At 39.6% G+C, this 27,266-nt stretch overlaps 1 protein-coding gene across 2 annotated transcripts in view; it reads left to right on the plus strand.

Annotated features, from left to right (window-relative positions):
• cntfr (ciliary neurotrophic factor receptor) overlaps positions 1–27,266 on the plus strand; it is a 216,934-nt gene that overhangs the window by 47,704 nt on the left and 141,964 nt on the right. The window contains exon 3 of one of the 2 annotated variants that reach the window (XM_022769536.1): positions 5,392–5,473. In XM_022769536.1, coding sequence (XP_022625257.1) covers positions 5,392–5,473 — 82 coding nt within the window. Of the gene's footprint in view, positions 1–5,255; positions 5,474–27,266 lie in introns of those variants that run through there. The other variant, XM_022769535.1, reaches the window with a different exon arrangement.

The raw sequence follows: 27,266 nt of genomic DNA on the forward strand, positions 1-27,266 counted from the left end.
AAAAAAAACCCACATGATTCTCACATGATTGATCTCACTTTGTAACATCTCTTTAGACACAGTTTCCTGTTGATGGTCTTCCAAACAATAATTCGAGTCATCTATTATTAGCTTCTCCTGTACATTTGATAGCTATGGTTGATGTTCCGGAGGGGCTGTAAATGCAACACTTGCTATAAATTAGAGAGCTCATTTATTACCCAGGAGTACGCTTCCCTTTATTTTCTCCGCAGACACATTTGTAATGAACTATTCTGTTTCTGACAGTTTGCTGACAGGGGGGATTCGGCTGTTTTGTTTTCGAGAGAAAGAGACACAGGGAGAAATTACATGTGTATGTGTTTGTTACGTCTCTGCTTTAATCAATTAGTGATTTTTGTGAAATGTGGATCGGAATTAATTAGCAACAGGAACTGAGTGAAAATATGGCTGGTCACACAAGTTGTTATTTCAAGGGACAAACCTCCCGACGTTTCCATTACAGGATGTTCTCTTGTGCCATTTGGCAGACCAGTGTAGCCGTGTGATTTTGGTTCTTGCACATTGTGAATGAAAAAAGACCAAAGAAAGAGAGAAAGAAAGAGTATGTATGTGCATTTCTTTAAGAGAAGGATGCTTGTTATCTTCACACACACATACACACACACACACACAAACACACACACACACACACACACACACACACACACACACACACACACACACACACACACACACACTGGCCCGCCTAGTGTATTTCCCTCCTGGCTTTCCAATTTAAATGCAAATGTTCCCAAATCGGACTCCACAAAGACGCAGAGGCAAAAATCATTTGACGCAGCGATGAATTATATATTTTAATTAAGCAGCCAAAAGAATCACGCCTATTCAGCTCTTTCCCCTCCAATAAGAAATGAATAAATAAATATGGAAGACGGGAAGAAGGAGGGAATAAATGGGAGGGGTCAGGGGAGGGAAGGATGGATGGATAAAGGGAGGAGGGTTTGTATTGAGTTTGTGTGATTGCAGCGCTAACCGCCCGTGGGCTATCATTATGTGAGCGATCTGAAGCTGTCAAATTTCAAAACTGTATTGTTTGCTGATAGACGGGCTAAATACCCCCACAGTTTCAAGTGCGCGCACGCACACACACACACACACACACACACACACACACACACACACACACACACACAGTTACTAGAGTGTTTGCACCCGGAGAATCCCATATGCACATGCACACCCACACACACACACACACACAAATACACACACATACCATTTGGGTTTTGATGGGCGAACCAGCACTTAGAAAATGAAGAGCAGAGATGGGGATTGTGATGCTCTGACAAGGGATGCAATTTTAATTTCACCCCCTGTCACTCTCCTCAATATCTTCTCAGATGAAATACATATGAACTGCCAATCACTCACACATACAAACAGACGCGCGCGCGCACACGCTAAACACACAATCGTTCTCTCAGTCACATTCACACTTGCAGACTCTTACTGTTTCTATCTTTCAAAGTCACAGGTGCGCACACACAAAGGCTCATCGCTTCATATATTGAAACTCAAAAGCAGACTTTATCTTTTCTTTTTTCATTTTTTAAAGGCAAATGCCTCTCACTCCACTGTTAATCATTTTTAAGATGGTTTAACTCCAACATGTAAGTTCCCCAACTGCCTTAAAAATAAGGGAAGCGAAGTTGACTCATCATGAAGTTCAAAGTCATTTTAGGAGTTTTGGATGTAAAATGAACTGAGCTTGAGAGAAGAACTTCAACAGACATAAGATCTTTAGTTGAATCAGTTCAGTCACAATCATAATAACACTCAGATTGTTTGTCTTTTCACATATTCTCAGTTTAAAGAGTCATTTTTCCATTTGAAGAACGCGCGACTAAAACAACTTTTCTCACCAGTGTCTGTGCGATGAAAACATCTGATGCTGCTCCCAGCGACCGTGTTAAATTAGGGAATTAATTCAACACCAACCTTCCTCGTGGTTTGGATTTTTTTTCACCATTATGAGAAGAAACAACCGCGACTTGCCTTCAGATGTATTTAAGATACACATCAAGTTTCCATCATGTCTGTCTTCTTTAGACTACAAAAAGGAAGAGTCTCTGGAGAGGTTTCACTCTGAAAAGATGAATGCCGGGAAGTCTGCAATAAGAAATATGCTAATACGCTGATGATGTTTCTTTAATGTAATGAGCTGAGTGAACTATCAGCAGTTTATCCAGTCAACTCATTATATAACACACTTCAAGTCTGAGCAACTCATGTTTTGAAAATTTGATACCTAGAAAAAAAAAAAACATGTAGATTTACTTATTGTTAATGAGAAAAAAGATTAGTTGACTGTGTTTCACAGTGCTGAAATCTACTCCTCTGTCATAAAAAAAAAAACACCTGTGGATTTTTAACATTCATGTGCTTGTGTGTCTGCATGTATGTTTGCACAAATAACATACAAAGAACACGTGAAACAAACCTTAATAGCGCTATTACAGAACTTCACCCACTTTTCACTTAGAGAGTTTCCTTCTATTATTTTCCGCGCAGTGAAAAGCAGCTTGCGGTGTAACTGTGCAGCAAAACACATATTAGAGCAAGTGTGATTAAAGCGAGGGTGCAAAATCTGTAAATGTTAACTATGCAAATTGGAGTGCAGATCAGCATTCAACAGATGGAGCAGCAAGTGCAAGAAGTAGCTCAAACGTATCAACTACACATGCGACAACAATGCTCCCATGCCTCAAACAAACACAAAACAACAAGAAAAATGGATGCACACAACATCTTCCTTCCCTGTCACTGCACACTTCAAAAAAGACAGTGTTGTTGTTTAACCTATTAAAGCCGGTGAGAAGCGGATGCTTAAAACAGACGATTGAAATGATCCTCTATGGTTACCATTTATTGTTTACACCTCAGAGACTGCACTTTTAAGATTGTTGTGCTACACAATCTAATGTATACGATTATCCACAGTTTGAAATCAAACATCATTTGATTTCCTGGTCTGCTGGAAAAGAAATAACAATGGGGAAATTTTAGAATATTTTTTTTAATACAGAATAAAAACCAATTAACTTATAATTATGTGTTTATTCTACATACTATGTCGCAGGACGCAAAGGCCAGACCAAAATGAGACAATCGTATAACAAAGTGCAATCCTCAGGCTGTCTGTCGGCGTTGTTTGCTTTCATTGCCAGCGCGCAATGAATCTTGGGATTGGTTGGGCCATGAAGGATGTTCTTTTTTTGGTGTTTTATTCTGTCTCTTTCTTCTGGTTTTCATAATTTTCAGACAGTGTTGCAGGGAGTAACTTGAATGCCACTGTCTTAATGATTTCTAAAACACCTCCCAAAAATCACTTTGTGTTGCTTCGACAAAAAAAGAAAAAAAAAAAAAAGAAAGCACACCTGAAATGTTATTTGAAAACCTCAGACTTCTTCAATTAATTAACTTATGAAAGTTTTATGCTTTTATTTATTTTTTGACAGAATAATTTTTGTGGTTTATGTAAATCCGTGTTTGATCATCACTGTAATAACCTGTTTGAGTGTAAAAGCATTTTCTTTTCAAACACCATTAGTTTGGTTGTTCATGAGAATCCCTCGTGTGTTTAATGTCTTCGACTGTTTCATTGCCTTATGACATTTTAGTCCGACTGTAAAAGCTTTTTCATGTTCTTGAACGTCACTCAGCAATGCTTGCAGATATGTCTCTTTCGTTCTGGGATGCTTAAACATGGTGTAGTGGTGTTCAAGATCAGCCTTAACAAAAAGAGACAGGGAGAGTGAAGGATATGATATGTAGGAGGAGATCTGAGAGATACAAAGTGAAGTGGGTGAAAAAGACTCAGAGGGAGAGAGAGAGAGAGAGAGAGAGAGACATGGTAAAAGGAGAAGTGCAGAAGAGAATCAAGAGGAAGAGTAAAAGAAAAAAAAAAAGCAGCTGAAGCTAAACAAAGAGCAAGAGGTAATGGGAGATGACAGTGGTTTGTAACAGCTGGAGTCTTGCATTAAAAGAACAAGGAAATTCACTTTCCTTTCTTTGCCTCTATTTAGAGTGCTCACTCTGTTCTCCACACGCAGACACAAACACCTTACTCACAGCGAGTCTCAGCAGCGAGCAGACCCTCAGACAACCTCTGTCTGTAAGAGAGCCAACTATCTCTCCTCACTGATCGGGGGGGGGGGGACACGACAGAGAAGAGGATCTGGGTTCAAGCCCCCTTTTTGGCAGGCTTCAGCCCTGCTGAAGCATCCTTGAACAGGATGGTGAATTCGTACAAGCTCAAGTGGTGTAGATTTTTTTATTTATTTATTTGTTTGTTTGTTTGGAGCTGACCCTGACCTCTGACCTCATGTCTTTAAGCCATACAGAAGCAGAGATGGGAAAACATTTCAACATATACAATATGTTGCATATTACGGGTTAATTAGTTAGTTAGTTAAGACAGAGCCAGGCTCGCTGTTTCTCCCCTGTCTCCAATTTTTGTGCTAAGCTACATTAGCAAAGTTAGTTGAGAGTGTCATCAAAAAAAAGGGGCAACAAAAGCAACTACCAAGATGACAAACTCTTCCTTTAACTTACAAGATAAGTTCTTTAAATAAAACACCTTCAGTGGTATTGATAAGCAAATGTGTTTATTTGCCAAAATTTTACAATTTTTAGACATTAAAGGAATGAATGATGCAAGATGCAAGATGGGGAGAAAGAAGAAAGAGACTGAAAGATAAGGAAACAAAAAAGGCAAGAAGAGAGCATCCTTCAACTCCTCATCTCTTATAAACAAGAAGTACCTGAATGTTAAAATTGAGGTTTTAAACATTTTACGAGGCAAAAAGATGGAAAGGGGAAGTCCGTGACGTCTTGTTGTTTCACATGAAAGCTGTGTGTTTGTGTGTGCTATACCTTTAAGAGCTGCTGGCCATAGCCCATCCCAGAGAGGATGGACCCATTAGCTGATGAACAGAAAGAGAGAGAGGGGTGTGTGTGTGTGTATATGTGTGTGTGTGTGTATGGGGGGGTGTTATACAGTGAAAAGGATAACAACAGTGAGAAGTAAAGAAAGAAAATCCTTTTTTTTTAAAAAAAAAAAAGAAGGAGAGTTTGATGAGTGAGAAGGAAAAAGAACAGGAAAGAGAGAAAGCCACTTCAGGGACTGTAATAGTGAAAGGAGACACTGACAGAGACACTGAGATATTGAGATAGGACAGGAAGCAGCTATCTCTCCATCTCTTACATGGTGTCGTGGGTGTCTATGGGTCTGTCAGTCAGTCGGGACGACAGGTGGACGCTCTCGCTCGCCGGCCCTCTGCCTCTCTGTCTGTCCCCCTCGCACGCGCTCCTCCAACGCTGATGACTTTGCTGTGTGTGTGTCTACAGATGGCAAACCTTGTGACATCGTTGTGCTGTGTAGTTCTGGCCGCGGTGGTGGTAGCCTACGCTCAGAGACGCAGTCAGCTTGGTGAGTATGCATTTTTATCTTCATTACCGCTGTCCTGTCTCCTCCTCCGTGCTGAGGCCCCTCTCTGTTTCTCCTTCTTCGATTTTGTCCGGTCGACCCAGGCGGGACGGTTAACCTTGAATCTATTCTACTATGCTCTTTTCTTCCCCTCAACTTTACTGTTACCCCACCGTTACCTACTCTACTGTATTATCTCTCCTTTCCTCTACTCCAGTCTTTGCTTACTTAATCTCTTCTATACTTAGATACCCTTCTTCCTGCTGATGGTTTCTGTCGTTTTATGATACTGACAAAGCCAGTCATCTTTCTTTTTTCTATATAAACTTGATTTTATGTGTCTTGAGATCATTTGGAGAAAGAAAAATTGCTCAGCTTACTTTCTTTCTGCTTTTGTTTTTTTTTATTGTGATTTAGTTGACCACTTGTGGAGCTAGGGTTAAGATTTTGTTGTATAGTTCTGGATTTTAGCCAATGACTTCGGTGCGTGTGATTTCGGTTTGAACTACGGTGGCTGTTTATTCGCCGTGAGGTCAGCAGTTAAAAAAGCAAAATGTACCAGTCACTCACAAACAGAGAAACAATATCTGACCCAGTCTTCTAGTCATCCCTCACTGCGTGGTGCTAATATTTTGGCCACATTGCCAAGGTTACCTCCATAACAAATAAGGATTCAACAAAGAAGCCAGTCAGGTCAACTGATGATCATGAGCGTGTTTCAAATGATTTGTGTGCTGAGGTTTAGAGGGAGAGAAGAGAAGCTGAAAAGACCTTCATAATGCAGTGACTGCTTTTCTGAGAATTCACATAGGATGCATGACCATAAATTAGAGCATGTGTGTAAATGGTGTGTGTGTGTGTGTGCTTAACAGGGGAGTCAATTTGTCACTTGACTTTTAGTGGAGAGTGGCTATGGCTTATTAGCCAATGAGGCCGGGTCTGTTTAAGTCAGCTCACCCAAAGAAAGAGTCTTAGGAAGTCAGAAAGTCCCCAGTGACGCACATCACGATGTCACGAGGGTCATAATACACACACACACACACACACACACACACACACACACACACACACACACACATACACATTAACTGAGCAGAAATGGCTTAGGGAATAGGAATGTTGTCTTTGAGGAAGTGAAAGTGAAAGAGGGAACAAAAAAGAATACATGAAAACTGAACGAAATTGAGAAAATAGAGAAACGATGGGAGGGAAATGGAAACAGACAGACAGACAGATTGAAAATGAAACTCAGGAGGAATAACAATTGATGCTTGATGGGGAAGAGTCCAGGTTAAAGCACGGAGGAAATGAGTGTTGTGTGTTGAAAGCCTGAGACTACTACTACTACTTTATTTTAATACAACTTTAGTCTCTTAAAATACATGGAAATCAAGTTAAACTTCTGAACCTCATTGTATATGTTCTCAATATTCTTTTCAGCTTAAAATGTAGCTGTATTGTGATGATCGATCTTTATCTATTTTTATTTTTTGTGCTTTTCAGATGAGCAGAAAGAAGTGAAGGGAGAAAAAGGTGAAAAGGCAGGACTGCAGGGAATAACAGATATAGATAGAGCGAGGAATGAATAACATGAATAGAAGAAAGAGAGCTGTCAGTTCCGTCTTTGGGAAGAATTGTATGTGTGTGTGTGTGTGTGTGTGTGTGTGTGTGTGTGTGTGTGTGTGTGTGTGTGTGTGTGTGTGTGAGCTAGCGAGCACTGTAGTGTAGCTGTCACTGTCTATCACTTGCCTTTGTTTTCTGTGCTACATGGGACCAGCTGCCACACACACACACACACATATACACACACACACACGCCTGCAACATGAGTGCACAAACCTATACAGAATTACAAATACAGTATAACACACAAATACCCAAATATGAAAAGCCATCATAACACAGGCATCACCAAATATCAATAATGTAGTAATAGTATTGCCAGATATACCTTTGCCCCCAGTATCATGTGCACACACACACACACACACACACACTGAGACACACATATACACATCTGTCCGTCTTGGAAAGTGCCTTGTTTCTCTGACAAATTGCAAGCCTGTTTGATTGACAGGAATCCCTGGGGTATGCCGCACTTGGCATGGAGTGTGTAACACACACACACACACACACACACACACACACACACACACACACACACAGTGAGAAAAAGAGACTAACATATGTGCACACACATACATATTCAATACAAAGGGATGGAATGGGGAAGAACTCTCTTATTAGGTTTGACTCAGTTGTACAAAATGCACATGTGTGTACCTATGTGTGTACATACCATCTGTGTGTGTGTGTGTGTGTGTGTGTGTGTGTGTGTGTGTGTGTGTGTGTGTGTGTGTGTGTGACATAGAGAGAATGGGAAATCCATTTGAGACGTCATAATTAATGGCAGCAGTGCATTGCTGAACAATGAGAAACACTGGTGGAAAACATTTACAGACAAATAGATACATGCGCCGCACATATAGAAATCAATGTTGTCTGGATGATGGAGGGACGGGAAGTAAAGGAGAGACAGACAAGGGAGGGAAACACACAAAGAGATGACAGACAGACAGAAGGGATGATAGAGGATGGACAAGCATGGCAAGAACTCATTCAAAAAAAAAAGGAAAGAAAATCATGTGTGAAGTACAGCATCAGATGGAGCACATGCATGAAGAAATACCCTTTGATGAAGATTTGATTAATATCAGGAAAGCTGTCATTATCCTTTTGTGTCAAGTAAACGTTATCCATAATCCATGCTTTGATTCAAATATTAAATAAATAAATGTTTCTAGAAAAAAAAACAAGCCCAAATGTGATTATGAATTCAGGAATAATCAGAGTAAGTGGTTGCGATGAGACTTAAGAGTCATTTCATATGAAGCATGAACAGAAATCTCAGAAAATAAACAGATAAAAACTGTTTTACCTCTTATTCAATGATTCTAATACTGGAGCAAATAAAATGAAATAAAAAAATCTACTATATGAATGGATTTGGATTAGTTATTAAAATCACATTAAGGCCTGAGAAGCAACATCTGACATGTAAATGATCCAGTATTTCATGGGCAAACATCGCTGTATGTCATTCACTGTGTATTTCCACTAATGCTGCATAATTCAGCAACCGGACTTTTTCCTCCCAAGTATAAAAACTTTTTATAAGTTCATTGAGTGTGTCATTTCCATTCAGCTTTTGTGATGTGATTGATTTAAAAAAAAAAAAACTCTTGGATAGAAACCCCAGCAAAGGAAACAACAGTCTCATAATGAAACCCCATTTGAAACAACAAAAAAGCAAAAGAAAAAGAAAATAATTGAAAGCTTTAAACCCGCAGAGAAAGGGAGTGAGACTTCCCTGAACATGAATTTGATTTTTGATTGCCAGTGAAAAACAGACGACGAGATGGTAAGAGGGGGACTGGGAAAGATATTGGGTAGGTGGAAAAGAAACAAGGCAGACACAGGAAACGACACGAGAGAATACAGAACAGAAGACAGACGAAGAGTCGAGAGTGAGAACGTGGGAGACGCGGAGTCAGAGAGGGCCAATGCTGATAACGGTCAGTTATTCAGACTGTTTTTTATGGTATATTACTCATATGCATATACACAAACAACTCTTGTTATCCATAAGATAACACAAAGCATGGCTTTAGCCTTACAATAAACTTCAGTGCCAGTATAAACCAGAGAGCAACTGTCAACATGAATTTCCTTGAATATTTACAGCTCTTAGCATCTATGTTAACAACCATTTCCCTGCTGTCCTTAAGCAAGATGCTGAATGTCAACTAGTTCCAGACACGCTGTGCTGATCCGCTGACCCTGACCTCTGAACTTCCTGTGGTCAGGGTGGAGGAGAAAGGGAAAAAAAGTCTTTCAAGAATTAACAACCCAATTTTATTCAGTAGTATTAGATAGACAACAGATTGCTTTGCCAGCACAGTCTCATGGTGATGAGATGAGTTAGCCTCTATCAGTATTTGCCAGTTGCCAGGAGGTAATGATGATAATGACAGTGGTATTGTATTGTCACATACATCAAATCTATTCTATTCTGGAATTATATCATATATACATATATATATATATATATAATTATATTATATTATATTATATTTGTGAAGACCTATAAAAATTTACTGCCAGGAGGTGAGTGCGTCGTCTAGTGTTTTGATTACTTGAAGAACTGACTATCCAACTGATGACTTAGGCTATGAAAAACAAGAACGAGAATCCCTTCTCATGGTCTTCACACACAGACGCAGTTAAAAACTGAATTTTCAAATGAAACAAAACACATTACTCATTGCTGCTCTGGATGTCTCTGCTTCTTCCAGATTATTCTATTTCAGCAGTGATACCATCACTCACATTACATACAAAGTGAATCCTCTCATGCATGGAGAACCTGAAGATTGATCACTTACATAGCTAAAATAAACCTTATTTTCTCTCGCTGTTTGTCTTGATCCTTTTTTGTCTCTTTATATTCACCTACTCCTCCCTCATCCTCTCTCTGTGTCTTTGGTTCTATCTTATTTTCAATCCTGAGATACACCAGAAAGTTCCTAGTCAAAGCGATACAATGCCATTAACGAGGTGCCTTACACAGTAAATACTGAGAACAAGCACAACACGAATATCAATGAGCAAAGTACAAGAACAATCAATAGAAAGTGGAGGAAGGCAGCAAAATAAATTAAGAAAATTAAATACAGCATGAGGGAAGTAGGGAGCAATTGGGATTGTTTACTCAGAGTTTGAGTGAATTTTGTATTTTGGTTTTTTTATAACCGCAGTTACATCTGCTCCTTCACCACCGTCTCTTCCTTGTAGTGTGTGTGTGAGGGAGAGTGTATGTGAGAGAGAGAGGAAGTGTGTGAATGCAGTGACATCATGCTTTTCACTGAGAGAGCATGTTATTTATTGGAGTCCATATCCTGATTGAGAGACGAACGTTTCCACTCATAATCATTCCCCCCACCTCTCCGTCTCCCTGCCTCTATGTCTTCATGCCTCTCTATTTCCCTTCCCCCTCACTCACTCGATACTTCACCCTCTTCCTCCACTTCACCGTCCACATCATCCACACTTGTTACCCTCCCATTTTCTCTTCATTTTTGTCATCCTTCTCTTCTTTCTTCATCTCTCTAAATTCTATATATTACCTTATCTCTCCGGATCTTTTTTTTCTTTTTATGCCCCATTTCTATCTCCACCTCCTCTTCTCCCATCCCTCAATCCATCACCCAAATGGTCAACAGCAGTTTTATTGGCCATGACATCATTTGCCGCTGACGCTACACCGCCGTCACTAAATGTTTTTGTGTTTCCTTTCTGCCCTCTACTGAGCTTCTTTACCTCACATTGATTCCATCTAATTACTATGGACAGAGGAGAGAGAGCAGAGGAGAGGCAGTGAACAGGAAAGAGAACGAATGAGAGACAACAGGAGAGTAAGCGGTTAACTCTCACACTAATTCTATGGTATTACAGCTGTCAAAGCTGTATTTATTTCTTAAGGATTTGACACGTGCTCCCATGACTTTCCAACATGCCTGGGCGTGCGCTTTGCTACTCTACAGACTTATTTATCCACACCCTTGTGAATGGATCATGTTAAATGTTCAAATTAAATTAATCCTTGTGATTTTTTTTAACCCCCCTCTATTGTGCATGACAGCCAAGTCTAATCTAATTCATGTGCATGTGCACATGCTCATGGGCGGATGTAATTAGCATTAATAGCTATGGACTCCAAAAGCGAGTTGTCAGATGGAAAAAGGTCTTTCTCTCTCTTTTCACTCATTAAACACAGTCCATACATGTTATTATGTGAGTATTTTTATTTACTGTTGCTTATAGTCTAAATAGAAATGTTGGATATCAGAAGGGAGACTGCTGTAATTGCAGGTGCTCCACTGAGTGAAATTAAGTAGCTTTTTAATGTAATGAGTTTTTTAAGAGGCCATTTGTAAGTTTTCTCTGCTGAATGTGGTTTCTTCCAGGAGCATGTGGTAGTGATTGTGGCTTGATACGAACCTCAGCCATTGTTGCCTGTATAACAGAAGAGCTAATAACAAGACAGATTGGAAGCTACAGTGTAACAAGACGGAGGCTAGCTGGTTAGCAAACTAACTTCAGTAGGAGAAAAGACGTGATAGAAACAAGACTCAGTATTGGCGATGCTGGGCACCTTGGTGGCTCACCTGGAAGAGCACGTACCACATAGGCTAAGTACTAACCGCAGCCGCCATTGGTTTGAATCCAACCTGCGGCTCTTTGCTGCATGTCATCCCCTCTCTCTCTCCCTGACTTTCCTATCATTCACTCACTGTACAGTGCACATAGGAATAAATGCAAAAATACCTGAAAAAATAACTTTTAAAAAAAACAAAACGTTGGCATTGCTTTCCACCACTGGAGACAGCTCTTGGCAAGTAAAAGTATTAACTTTGTTGCTGAACTCATAACGTTTCTTCTAGACTGGTAGGTAAACGGATGTTAATTCTAATGTTGGCTAAGTAGCATTAGCAAATCTTATGAATAGCTCCTTTAAGTATTCCAAATGCATGAATTGCAAAGTGGCTTACCATTATACTTTTTTTGGTTCAGTCTGGAGGGTTTATCATGTAGGTTTGATATCCAAGTGATTTTCACAATAAAATAGAACAAATACCACAAAAGGGATGCAAAAATCTTACATGAACATGTACAGTATATTCACAAGGCCTAATTCTCCATAAGTATAGAGTAAGAAAAATCACCACAAGTAAGGTAAAATCAATGGGTTTTGATGACAAGACAATGAGAGAGGTTGGACTATTAAGTTCACAGACATAATTCAGGACATGTCCGCCAAACTAAAAGCTCTCGTGATGAAAGGACTTGAAATATTAGCTGCTGTTTGTCATTTGTGTTTCTGCATGCTTTTAGAAGCACAAAAGACAAATCTAGACAACTAAATGTGATCCATTATTCATGGTATACAACCAAACTGTGATGTGTCATTGGAGGAAGCAGACAGCTGCTGTAAATAAGGAAATAAGCACATAAATTGATGTCTGTGTGAAGTGTGTCTGTTTGCCTATATGTGTAAGCCTTGCATGTGCCGGCAGGGAACCTTGTTTGTGCTCATTATCTTGAGTAGCACTCAGTGTAATCAGTGTTTCCTGTTTGGCACAGTCTTTGTATTAAATTCAAGATGGAGCTCAACCAATTGATTGACTGACTGGATTGGCAGATGGATTACAGTCTGACTGACTGGATGACTGGCAGAGAGGCAGAGTAAGTTAATACTAATCCCATTGAGTCATGGCTTTGAAATGCAGAAAATAAGGCAAACATGTCTATGATGTTGCCAAAAAGAAGAAGCAAAAGCAGAAAAAAAAAACACAAAACCCCAGAAAATAATAACACCTTTAAAGTGAAAGCAAAAAATCCCATTTACGAAAATTTGTGTTCATAAGCAAATGTGAAGCCGTGCAAATATCCTGAGTTTTTTATAATTTCTTTGTACACTATAAAGAAACTGAGAATCTCTTATATGGCACATGCTGAATACTTTTGAAGATGGTACTTTTACACCTAATTTAATATACTGCATATTTAAGCAATAAGTGTGTGTATAGCTTACAGTAATAAACACCACTACTGTATAGTTGATTGGATGGGTGGTTGGCTTGATGGAAAAACAAAACAGTGGACAATGATTTGGCTGACAATTTCTTCTCAATGTAACAGTATTGCATCCCTACTGTAGGAAAACCAGCCAGACAGACTGGCTGGCCAACTGAGTGTCTCTCTGTTTGCAGAGAGTCTGAGAAGATACAACAGCAGATAGAGCAGTTGGTTGACACTGATACAGAGGTTATGTTGTTGATAGGCTGGCTAGATTATGGTACTGGATGTTTAAAAGAGTGGTTGGAGGTATTTTGAGGAGGGAAAGAAAGAATGATAATAATTATATATTGCAGTACTAATGCAATACACTGTCAGTGGAATTTTCAAGGGAGGGGGAAGGGATAAGATGTTGCAATGAAAGCTACACAGAGAGGAGCTACAATGGGAGCTTTATAAAAAGTGAAGAGGACAGAATATCAAAAACATTATTAGTTGAAACAAGATCAAATCCTGACAGGTAGAGAACAGAGAAGCTGCGGCTCTAACATCATAGTCGGTGAGTTTGTAGCTACATACATTGGCAGGTGAGCTGGCACCAGGGCCTGCATTAAGACCTGAAAGAGCTAGTTGTATGAAATGTTTTGCTGTTCATCATACAAATAAACGTACAAACCTATGTATGTTTTGTACTGAGTCCAAGTTCCTCATGCACTTATATAATATATCCATCCGTCCATTTTTCTGACGATTGTATGGGGATGGGTAGCGGTGGCAGCAGGTTTAGCAAGTTAGTCCAGACATCCCATTCCCCAGCAGTGTTTTCTAGTTCCTCCTGGGGGATCCCAAGGTATTTCTGGCCCAGATGAGATATATAATCTCTTCTGCGTGTTCTGGGTCTACATTCAGCACTCTTACCAGTTAGATGTTTCCAGAAAACCTCCAATGGAGGGCACCCAGGAGGCATCCTGATCAGATGCCCGAACTGTCTCATTTCAAGATGAAAGAGCAGTGACCAGATGTCCAAGCTCCTTACCCTGTCTCTGAGGGGTGAGCACAGCCAGGAAACTCATTTCAGCCACTTGTATTCGATTTCTCTTCCTTTAGGTCACTACCCAAAGCTAACGACCATAGGTGAGGGTTGAAACATAGATCGACTGGTATATCAAAAGCTTTGCCTTCCTGCTCAGCTCTCTCTACACCACAACAGTCTGGTACAACGCCTGCATTACTGCTGATGCCGCACCAATCTGCCTGTCAATCTCACGCTCCATTTCACTCTCAGCTGTGAACAAGACCCTGAGATACTTGAACTCTGTCACTCAGGGCAGTAACTAACTCCTTACATGGTAGGCGCAATCCACTGTTTTCCACCAGAGAAGAATGTGGCCTCAGACACATTCAACGACAAACCGACAACAAAGTGTGCACTGAAGGTTGCAGAAGCACACTCTTCTCCTCTTACACAATGTCCAAGGCCAAAACCCAAACAATGTATGTAGACTTGCACATTTACATGGAATACTGTGAATAAAAGCAGATGGGGGTTAGGGTTGTGGTTTGACAGAATCTTTTCAAATATGAATCCAGTATCATATCTGCCAATCAAATCTGAATCCATTTGAATCTTCAAGTGTTATCAAGGCAGTATGGGCTCCACTTTTAGCAACTATAAGTAATGGCATCCAAAAAATAATGTATCTGGGACATTAAAATATGTGCCAGATATGAGATTGTTTTACTAGAGAAGACTCACCTCTCTGTTGGTCTTTTTGAAAAGCAAAAATTCACGGTCCACTTGTAATTGTAGAGTGGTTATTATCTTCATCATCATCATCATCATCATGTTACAATACTCATGGAATACTCAATGTTAATTTCCAGCCACAGTAAATTAATATGGATATTTTATCAACCTGAAAGTGGATCCAAAACGGAACTGGCATCCGGAACACAACCCTAATGAGGATGCCCCCACTAAACACATGGAAACACAATCATCCACTCTGTCTTCCAGCCTGTGTTTTCCCTCCTAAATGTGTGTCATATGGCATGAATTTGAGTGAGAGGCAAAAGACTAAATGTGAGATATGAGAAAACAAATATTCGTAGAATCCATTATTGTGTAGTAGTGAATGGTCTGTAATTGGTCCTGGATAGACACAGGGTTCCCGACTGTCTGATAAAATCGGTCTGGTAATGGACCATTTCCAACCAATCGCAGTCCTTTATGCTAAGATATGGAATCTCGGAATCTCACTGTCTGAGCCGTGTGTTTGCATGATGTCTGTGTATGAGTGTGTGTGTGTGTGTCTTGTCCAGCGCCTTTAACTCATTAATCTTTTAGAAGGGATTCCCAGTAAAGCTTTGATCAAGGCTCTCTCTCTCTTTTTCTTTTTCTCTGATGGCTCCTTCCCAAAAGTCTGAAGCAGTTAAGAATACTGTACATTCACATGAACTTATCAGTTCCATGTCACTCACAAAACCCTTAAATAAGCGCAGAGGCTGAATGAAGTGAATATATTTTGATCTGCACATCCTAAAGTATTAGAGTCCATGATACCTACTTTGTCCATCTTATTACTGTGTTTTCATCTTCCTGACCCTGGTGTGTTGGCAGATGATATAGATTTAGTACTGAAGATTGCAAGGATGATTAAAAGAGTTTGTTTACTGGTGACACTGTCAGTTTTGATGAATCTTGTTATGGCATCGAATGCTTTGCAGCTGGTAGATGAATGCAGTGAGGATTTTAATGGTAAAAATGACTTGGAAAGAAGTAAAAAAGAAAGAAACGAGAAACGCTGCTGATATTGATGACTTGCAAAATGAGGCTTTAAGGTCACATAAGCAGGTTTTTGCTTGCTCTTTTTTTATAGGTTTAGTTGTTAGTTAAGTTAAGTCGATTGGCCCCAGTTTGATACAGATCTATCAGCAGCCCTATTCCGAAGTCACAGATGGATAGTGTCCTTTCAACTACAGAGATATTAGTTTATTGAACACTGTATATAAATCACACTCCCTCATCCTCAGTGGGAGAATAATGACCATGCTGGAGAAAGCAATATCTTGTCTGACTCACAGAACTGTTTTAGAAAAGGCAGGGCCCGTATTGACCACATTTGTACAAAATCATTGTCAATAAATTCTTTCTTTGAGCTACTGATTGTTTTCGTATTAACCTTCAAACTGAGTTTCTTTGGGAAATACAAACAAAGCCTCTAACCTCTGACCCCAACCCTCCTCATTTCATCTGAATCCCTCTGATATGGCCTTCCAAAATTGAAAAGGAACACAATACGTGAGATGTGCACATGAACACAATTAAGCAATGAGCTCTCTTTGCGGTCGTCCTTCCACCTTGCTTTATCTCTCCACACTCCTGTCTCTGTCTCCATCATCTCTCCTTTCTCCTACCCCTCCACCTCTCTTAGAATAACTTTCATTAACAACACCCGACAGACAAAAGACAAGGTCCTTGATGCTTGACATTCAGCGACTGTTAAGTCAAAGTCGCCAAGTTCCTCTTTTCTGTTGTTTTCTTGGTTTTTCGCTCTGCCTGCACTTCTCTCTTTCAAACACACTCTTAAGATGAAAGTGGAGGCAGGACGAGGAGGACACACAGGTGAAACTGTATCAGTCAGTGTATACACTCTTATTTTGGCTCACACAATTCATTAGAAGAACCAAATAATATGAGAGTGCTAGCATTTCTGTGTGTGTGTGTGTGTGTGTGTGCGTGTGTGTGTCACTGTTGCCTAATGTGAGTCATTTATGGAAGTGTATTCTAATGAGGCTTACAGCAGGTCACAGCCAGCCAGTGTTTAATGACAAATAAATGGTGAACAGAGTGCTGCAATGGCTTTAGGGTCAGACAGCATTTAGCGTTTTGGAGCTGTAGCAATAAATTATGTTACTGAGTGTTGAGTCATGAACAAAAACACACCTACAAAAAAAATCATAATAAAAGATGGACACATGCAGTATACAGCTTCTTAAACACACAGGAGAGCTTCCGTTATATGCTAATTGTGACGAATGTTACTTTAAGAATGGAAATGATGTTCTACTGTAATTCATCAGGCATGTTAGCGTGTGTGTGTGTGTGTATGTGTGTGTGTGTGTTTGTGTATGTATGTGTGTGTCTAGTATAAGTACTCCTCGTAATCCTGTCAGGAATTTTTCAACAACCGCTTCAGTGATCTGACACTATATTGTATGTGTGAGTGTGTGTGTTTGTGTGTGAGTGTGTGTGTGTGTGTATGTGACTCCTTAGATACAGGTGTTTCTATTTCTACTGTGTGCGCCAGTGTTAATGTATGGGAGAGACTCAGTGTGTGTGCACGCTCTGCCATGTGTGTGCATATATGTGTGCATGTATGGTTCAGTGACTTTTTACATGTGGTTGCTGTAATGCCCTGATTAACTTTCCACTACCCTGTTGTGCAGCTAAACGAGTGTGTGGGCGTCCGCTTGTTTGCATCCGTGTTGGAGCATAATCGTAGCGGAGGGAAATACACGTACAAGTAAAGCAGAGGTAAATATTTGGGGGGATTAGGAATTATACGTTTCAAGTTATTAACCTTACTTTGGAGGGAAGCGGTAGTTCTAACATCCTGTGATTGGCTCTTAGGCGTTTCAGTATATTTCCAATTACTGCGCCATACAAATATAAACCTCAGCACTTTTTCTCACCATGCTGTGCGAAAGGCCTCCTGAGTATACATAGTGATAGCCTACATTATTGTATGGTTTATTTATACTTCATTTAGTATTACATCAGTTGCTCCTTTGCTTTCACAGTGCAGTTAAACGCTCAGTGTTTTAAATGTAATAGTACTGCTCATGATATTTTCTAAAACAAATAAACTTAGTTCTTTCTCTTCCTATGTTAAAGCAAAGGTAGCTCAGTGTTCTTTATGCATCCAACTGTTTCACTAATGTCCCCTGTGTGACAAAGACAGTGAAATAGATGTGCTGAAAATGGTTTCAGAAAAACTGGTGTTTCTTTTTTGGATGAAATAAAAATCCTGCTCTCCTGGTGTTTGAGAGCGAATGCTCAGGCTGAGGCAACAGTGAAAGTAAGAGAACCACCTGCGCTTGAAAGAAACAAATCAACTTAACAAATCAATTCATTTTAGTCATTAAAAAAGGCTTTTCATTTGTAGATGAATAGAATGTCCCCTCTATTGATTTGAGTGACCATTTGCAAGATGGATTTTGTGTTTCCAGAGCCATTTTGTTGATTCCAACCCATTAAATCTCAAGTTGTGTTTTCTTGTGCCATTAAAATCACTGAGCCCCCAATAGTTCCCCCAATTCCTCCTGATAGACTGTTCAATAAGTTAATGTTGCCAGGAACCTAATGTAATTCCAGCCAGTATGAGCGGAGTTTTGGCTAATGTTGCTTCGCAATAAAACTTTGTTCCAAGACATTGGAAGTGAATCACCAGAGGCTTAAAAGGGGTCTCAGACCCTTCAGTGGTGCAACACTTCTAAATATACACATTTAATTTGATGTATTGTGAAGAGAAAAAGCCTTCACTGTGACGCTCTGTGGCAAGAAAGTAGAAGAGTGGCAGGGGGAAAAGATTGCCATTTATCACATTGAACTTCAGTTTAATTTAATTCAGCTCAACTTTATTGTCATTCCTCTCAACTAAAGTCATTCCGCTAAAATCAAGTGCGCGAAGAAACAGGAAAAAAAAACAAAACTTTCTGAGTGCAATGAAGCAAAAGGAGAGTGGAATGAAAACACAACAGTGAACGCCAAGACGGAAACTAGAAAAGAAGACAAAACAATGGAACCCAATACCAACAGTAGAGTGAGAGTAACTGGTGCATAAGATTTAATAATAACAGTAATACCACATCCCGGATGTACCTATTAAGGCGCTAGGGAGTGTATAGAATTTAAATGTTGCGTTTATTCCAAACAATAAGTCAAAAATAAAACTGATGACACTGCCTCAGTGTATTATGTTGGGAAAATTAAAATGAGGCAGATAACTGTGCGTCTGACAGATTAAAGCCTCAGGAAACTCATTTGACATATTAAAAAAGCAATAGTTAGAAGAAGGACATTGCCCTAACCTCCTTTAGTCTGAGGCCCTCACAGGAGCAGCAGTCGATTAAAAGAAATAATAAAATAAACATAAAACATAAATGTCTTTGCAATAGTACCTGGAGTGGATTTTTAGCTTTGAATATTTTGAGTGCTTGTTTTCTGTCTGGAAAAGATCTTTTTTTTTTTCTTTTTTTTTTTTTGCAGTTTGAAATAACAAAGGTTTGTCTTGTCCCGTCACTTGGCGCTTGTGTCTCTGTCAGTTTGTATTTCTTTAGAAAAACTTTTTGAAAAGAGAACGTCTAGGTATACGGCAGCGCCGTAAGCCAATACCCTTGTAGTGAAGAAAGGAAGCCACATTGGCTGAAAAAAAAAGGGAAACAAAACAAAAAGGAAAACATTACAACATTTCTGAAAGAGATGTTCGTCCTTGTAGAGGAGAAGCAACAAAAGAGAGTAAAGCAGTGGAAGTAGGAAGTGTGTGCATATTTGTGTTCATGTCCATCTTCAAGAGTGAGTGTGTGTATGTGCGTGTGCATGCGTGTGTATTTGTGTATTTATTGCCCATGACTTTGTGGAAGGACAGTTCTATCTCCCTCAGTTGAAGTGTGATTTTCTGTGGAAGAATGGATACATACAGAAAACCATTCGCTTCCCAAACCCTCATACTGTATTGTCTAGGGACAATAGCCTCTCTTCACTCCTTTCAAATTCAAATTCCCGTAGCTTTCTTGTCCATCATGCTGACAAAACACTGACTACAGCTCTGAGATATTGAAAGTCCGCAGTGCCTTAAAGAATAGTGACAGTGACACACACACACACGGGATGAAAAAATATGCACATATATAAAACCCGCACTAACTTATTCACATTTTGTTTTCTCATATGAATTTCTATATGAGTTCCTACATTGGCTACAATCCATTGGGGAACCTTTGAGTCATTGGGTGATGACTATTTACACTGCAGAGCAGCTTCCTCGATGCGTCACCCTGTGCAAGACGGTGTTTGTGAATCTGTAATCTTTGAAGGTCAATCCAGCAGTAAAACAGAAACATTTGGAGCTGTTGTCAATCAATGTAGTTGTAATGCCCTCTTAAAACAAAACCTGCACCAGCTAACTGGCTAACTAGTAGTAGCGATGTGGTTTCCATGGTGCGGAGCCGCGTTTCCAGTTCACTGAACCTCACCGCCATGCCGACAAATAAAGTACATTTACTACACATACCATTATCACTAGAGGAGGCAGAGGAGTAACTAAGCACAGAACAAGAGAGAGCAGGAGAGTGAGAGGGAGAGAGAGAGAGAAGCCATTGCTGACTGCTAAGCTAGAGTAACTAGCAGACCTGAAGAGCGTATAAACAGCTGGATTAGCGAGAGGGAGAGAGCTGTGAGTGATTGAACAGAACTAGTGTACGTTTAATATACATCAGTAATTAGCCACTGTAAAAAAAATAAAAAATAAAAATAAAATAAGCTAAAATAGCTGAACATAGCAGCAACACATGCCAACACCAGCAGCCAGAAGTGACACAATATGCTTACCACAGCACATCAGCACATTCTGTTTATTTCACAATTAAAAGAAAACCTAAAAAATGTTCTAAAAGTAATAGAAAAAATAGAAAATCCTGTCTAAGTCTGAGAAGTAGACTGCTCCGCATTGCTGGAAAATACAAACATAAATTCATTCAGCACAAGTGGTTTACTACTTGAAACACAAGATGGGATTCTGAAAATAGTGGGTGCTGAGATTTCAGTGAGTGTTTTTTGCCTCAAGTTCTTGCAAATGGCGTGATGGCCTAATGGTTTGGGAGATAGTTCCATTATTAATAGATAACAGTCTGGCTCTGTACAATAACCACATGCCCTTAAGCAAGACACTGAAGCCCAGCTTGCTCCATCATTGTCAGACATGCAACCGAGGCGCTGCCTTGGGACATCACATTGCATAATCCGCCAGGACTAACAGGTCATTATGTAGTGTAATGTCCTATCATAGCCTAGGTGGCCCGCCGTGGCATTGTGATGAGGTATCTCATTTAGACACCAGAAACTGGGTAATGTCATCTGCAGATAAAGTGCTAGGAGTTTCCCCAAAAAACAAGGTGTGTGGAGGTTTGTGTTGAGCCGGAAAAAAGGTGCACCTGCTACCAACTACTGAGCAATTACAAAAATACTGGAGTTACAGATTACAGATCCTAATGGATAATAATAATAATATTGATAACACACTTCATCTCCCACCACTTCCAAGATGTCACTGAAGTTCCCCTGGGTTTAACCTCATTCTTCAATGATTTAAAACAATTTCACACAATTTTATTTTGTCAACTTTCTTCAGCTGCTACTGTTTAGAAGGCATTCAAAGTATTACAAGTTTGGCTTTATTTTGAAATAACAATGGCAAGTAGTAGTTTTTTGATACAGATATGGTGCTGAAAGTCGGGTTGGCATTCAGGTACTGTCATTACATTGTAATGATACGCAGCCCTTCGTGCTGTAAGGGTCTGTGTGCTATTTGAAACTGATAAAATAAAACACGACACTATACTTATGACAAAAAATAACCTAAAAACGTGTTAGGAAACAAATAAATCCAAGCAAGACCCTTCAACATACTGATACAATATCAAATTTTAAACATCGGCATGTGCAATATTGCCTGTGCAGTGAGTGTGTGTCTGGTATATTTCTTTAACAGGATAACATGAAGTCTGATCTGTCACGTCGATAACACACCATATTTATCACAGCACCTCGGCTCAGGTAATCTAGTAGGGGTAGCATTAACCTTCTGGCTTAAGTTTTCTGTACCTCTTCCCACACACACACACACACACACACACACACACACAGAAGAAAAACCTATGTCAAGACATGTGGTACGCACACAGTGATGAATTGAGGCAAGGCTCCTCCATCACTCACACCCACTGCAAAGGTGGTTTTCTAATCTCGTAAGAGTGTGTGTTTATCTGTGTGTGTGTGTGTGTGTGTGTGTGTGTGTGTGTGTGTGTGTGTGTGTGTGTGTGTGTGTGTGTGTGTGTGTGTGTGTGTGTGTGTGTGTGAGGTGCCAGGAGGGAACAACACAGCTTCACACCGCATATCTCAGTCCCTGTTATTGTTTTGCTCTTGTTTCTCACTCTGCTCAGCACTCTCTCTGAAAGGTTAAGTCTAATCCTAAACTAATAACAGGATAAAATCATAGTGGAAAATTGATTTTGTATTCAAACATGTGCAGTATGAGAGAACACAAAACCCAGTTCACACCTGTTTGGAGAGGCATGTTTGCACAGAACAATGGAATGAGCAGGTACCTGAACGTTACCTGCATCACAATACGGTACCACCTCTTCATTTGGCGAAGTCAAATTTGATTTTAAGGCTGAAAAAAGGAAAGAAAAATTCCTCTTCGCCTTCACCCTTACTACTCCTTCCCGCATGCCCTCTGATGGAAACTGCACTTTCTATATATGAGGCCTATAGCCTTGGTTATCCATGTGAGAATGTGTAGGGGATTTAGGCTTCTTATCGTTGCTAGCCAGCATTGCTGAAATCCACGCTATCGCTGTGTCTTGCACCCTTGCACCCACACACACATGCACGGGAACCCACAGAGAACCCAATATGTTCATGATGGCAAGGAGAGCATGCAGCATGATATTCATTTGGATTGCACACAAGTGTTGTCCTTTAAGACACAGGTGCATCTATATGTTTGCACGTGCGTATGTTTGTCTATTTGCATTTTTGTGAGGCAGGTTGAAAACAAGGTGCATTTGTGGGGGTATTTCTACTGTAAGTAATGATTTGTGAAATTTTCAATTAATTTATGAGTTTATTGTTATTTGTTTAGGCTATGAAATACGAAAATAAAATAATAGAATAAAAGAGCCAAAGGTGAAGTCTTTAAATTGCTTGTTTTGTCCAACCAACAGTGCCAAATACTCAATACACAATAATATAAAACAGAAAAAGATATTTGGTATTTTTGCTTGATGAATAGTGGATAACGGTTCTTTCATATGTTGTTGTTAATTCTCTCTTGTTTGATAAGTCAAATAATTGTTGTAGTTTTGTTTCCTGTAAAGGCTTTTTACATCCAAGTTTCTTTTTTTATCTCATTGTATTAAGTAAACCAGGTTGTTGTTGTTGTTGTGTGTAGGAGTGTAATTATATTGCATATATTTATAAAAGACAGAGAGAGAGAGAGAGAGAGAGAGAGATAGAGACAAAGATTCTCCTTGGCTGTAAACTTTTAGTCTCAACACAGGCGCACAGAGGACAAGGTACAATATCAGAGTGGCTCCAGCTGAACTCTTTCCTATTGATTTCCTCTTTTTGTCAATCTGCCTGATGTTGTTTGTCTGCCCTGGTCATCGTCCTACCACCCATTTGTTTAGTTGACGTACGTACTGTGCAACTCTGCATGTTCCTGTGTTTTATAGCGTGCATGTGTCTACCATAGTCTCAGACATCACACAGTTTTGTAAGTAAAGGTCCGCCCCCTTAACCTGTGATGTGCGCAGTGCGTTATATTTCAACAACAGCATGGGTCAGAGTGGATTATCTGTATTATACCATGGCAACTTGCCAGTCATCACTGTTTAGAAACAGATATATGTTGTTTGTTTTATCTTATTCTCAGAGTAAACGTTATGTCAACACTGTAACTAGCTGACATGAGAGCTGTGCGGTTATCAGAAAATAATGCACACTCTCTGGTCAGTTCTGCCCATATTTTCTGTTGCCGTGCTATAATAGGTCAATACTTGCACAACATAATTCTGATGATGATCAGCCTAACACCAGCGTGTATACGTAGATGTTGTAATTATCACATATTTCTGAATTAAAAATAACAAAAACAGAGTTTTTCAGTGAGTGCTGTTTACAAGCTGAATAAACAGAGTTTTATTAATAGATGCAAGGAAACATCCTCCTCATTATCAAATATAAAACCAGCTGCCTTATGTTAATCCACATTTCATCCAGTCTATGATCAATGGCTACCTCTTTCTTTGGGGAGTTTTTTTGCCGTTCAGACAGCTGCTTGGAAAATCAGGTCCGTGGCAGAAGAAAGTAACAATTTCAGCCTTTTTCATGGGCAAATTCAGCCATACAATGATCTCCCTCGCTCTCTCCCCTCTCCCACATATCGACACGCAGCACATCTGCTTCCACCTTTGCCACTTCCTTCATACTTTACTTTCCCTCTCATACATTATATTCCTTTCTCTGAGAAGGTCGTGAGGTCCTTCAGGAGAAAGGTCTCAGGTTTAATCCCTGACTTTTACACACTCTCACATCCGCCTGAAATACAATAACAGAGAAGACACAATAGAAGCCATGGCAGCAGAGCAGAGCAGCCACTCTCCTATGGATACCTTGACATTTGGAAGCAACAGCCCTGATGTGTAATTTCTTGACTCTGAGCCAAATTATCTTTGTGGGACGTGTCCCATCACATCCAGAGTGCTAACAGCCCCATTCAACTTTCATGTGTATAGAACATATACATCTATCTGATTAAGTGCATTTACCGTCCTGAGGAACTATGTCAACCTCAAACTGACCAGGGCACAGGGGTCTGTCTCTGCCCAGTTGAGATGTGGTATCTGGACACCTCAATTCAATTCATTACACAGCACGACAATTTTTGATATAGGTTTCTACATAAACGTAGTTTGATGTGTTTTCTCATGGACATAGACTTCTTAATCTGTGATAGATAGTTAACAACAGCATACGAGGGCTCAAAGGCACAGTTTGTACCTCAGATATGCCTAGGCGATGTTTTTATTGCTGCAATGTCCAAAGATCAGGACTGTGTTCATATTTAGCTTGACATTTAGTGACATGTATGGAGGTGTATTATATTTGTCCTTTCGCTCTCTTCATGTTACTGCTCTCGGTCTTGTAAGCCCGAGCTGGCTGGGAACCTCTTGCTGTGTGACAGTATAAAAAAATGTAGTTATAAAAATGATTTACTATATAGAATCACCAAACCTGCTGCCAAAATACTACCACATGCTACTTCACATACGTCTTCACGAACTAACACATAAGTGTTAGTTCACTACAACCAACCTTAGCTTAGATCAGGGTGTGAAAAGTTTTTGTCTGCTAACTCCCAAAGTTTTTGAGAATTTTTAACGTGTCAATTCTAACAATCATTTAGTATTTTATTAATATTCCAGTGAACTTTGACTAAACTTAATTTAATCCAAAGTGTAATACAGGTACAGCATTCTGAGAAGAAAAGTGATTCGACTAATGTAATTTTATTATACAAATTATTAAGTCAACTCATATATCGTTCATTTTATTGCATTTTTTTTCCCGCTCTGCATGTGATTGTCATGCATTTTTTTTGTGTGTTATTTTTACAAGAAACTTCATTACTCAGAGTCTGCCTTTCATCAAGTGCACTCCTGCCAGTACTAGAAAGGTAAAACATGCGGGCTCATGTGTGCTCAACAGAATGTAAATGTTGAATATCCCTTCCTTCAACAAGCATAAGGGACATGAATGCTCCTGTCTTCAGCTACAGAGTTAACGCATGTACGCTCATGCCTCCAAAAATTGAAATACAGTGTGCAAATGCCTTTCAACAGTTGAATGAGCATGCCCGGGCCTCTGAGCGCCTGAAATGGGCACGTGAAAAAAAAGTGGTGTCTTGTAGTGTACATTCTCAGGGGGTCACCTTTTTTTTTTTTTTTACTAGTATTGTAACGTGTTATTTCTTTAACAAATGTACTTGTTATCTTAAATTAGCTTAAAAAAAAAAAACAGACAATCCTATGTGGTTATTGTATTTTTATACCTTCTTGACTCTAATTGGTTGACAGGTGTGAATATGTATTTTGTAACTGGAAAGTATAACACAGGTTTGCTTGAAGTTTTAAATTCGTTGGGCCAGGGTTATTTGTGTATCCACCACCTCTGACAACGGCAAAATGATAAGAAGCTTCTTTTTGAGAACGAGGGAGATTTTATTCATGTTTTATATTCAGTATGAATATGGATGTCCATCTCAACTGGAGATAGGAAAAGGAAAGTGAGAACTTTTGAAGTAATGTTAACTGAGGTAAAGCTGTTAGCTTGTGAGTCTGAAGAGCAGCTGCAAGAGAGAGGAGAGAGCAACACGACCAAACCACACAGGAAATAAAAAAGAGTTGAGGAAAACTCTCAGATGAGACAGAAAAAAGTTGCAAGTAACTAAACATCAAATGCAAAGGCATTTTTAATGTTTTGTGTTAGAATGCAGCATTGTTCTCTCTTCTTCTAGGTCGAGTGAGTTCAAGATTTGAGAGAAATCTGTAAAGTTCATTTCCTGCCCTGGTTTAAAAGATGTCATTATTTCTAAAATTTATGGCTCAGCCTTATGAAACCTTCCAGTTTAACTAGAAGTTGCCTGGAAACGCAAACCCAAGAACTTTATTTAACACAGACATTTCAGATTAAAATGAGTTCTTTAAGTAAATGAATTAATTCTGTCATTTATTTAATCACATATGGCTGTTTATCAAGTGCATATTTGTATAAGCGAGATAATTTCCTCAAAATTTGTAAGTTCCATGAAGTTCTATGAGGCTCTATTTTCACACTGGTGAACTGGTAATAATGCGCCGCACTGAGGTTATTTGCTTAACTTTGGCGTCTTGGTGACTTGCCCTGCACCCTAGGAAGGGGGGGGGGAGAAGAACTGCAGAAGTGGTGCCAATCCAGTGGCACACTGGTGAAATCACACCCATATAAACCTCTATAAATCACACATGCCCTTTGTTCATGCTCTGCTCCTCTTTTCCACTTTTATTTTTACGATTTTCAATCAGCTGACACATGGGCAAAAAAAAGCTGTTCAGAATCACATTAATGCCAGCCAGCCAGAATAAAGATTAATGAGTCATTCTTAACGGCTCTGTTATCCACAGTAGTTAGTAGGTAGTTTATGGTGAAGGCCTTTTCCTTTCTCTGGTGAGTTTCTCTATAACCGTCTTCACAATTACACACTGTAGATCCGCTGGTTAAATTATGTGTGAATAAGATACAACGCACTGAACTCACAATAGCATCATGAAAACT

Source organism: Seriola dumerili, unplaced genomic scaffold (assembly GCF_002260705.1).
Source record: "Seriola dumerili isolate Sdu_G_001 unplaced genomic scaffold, Sdu_1.0 BDQW01003326.1, whole genome shotgun sequence".
Lineage (NCBI taxonomy): Eukaryota > Metazoa > Chordata > Actinopteri > Carangiformes > Carangidae > Seriola > Seriola dumerili.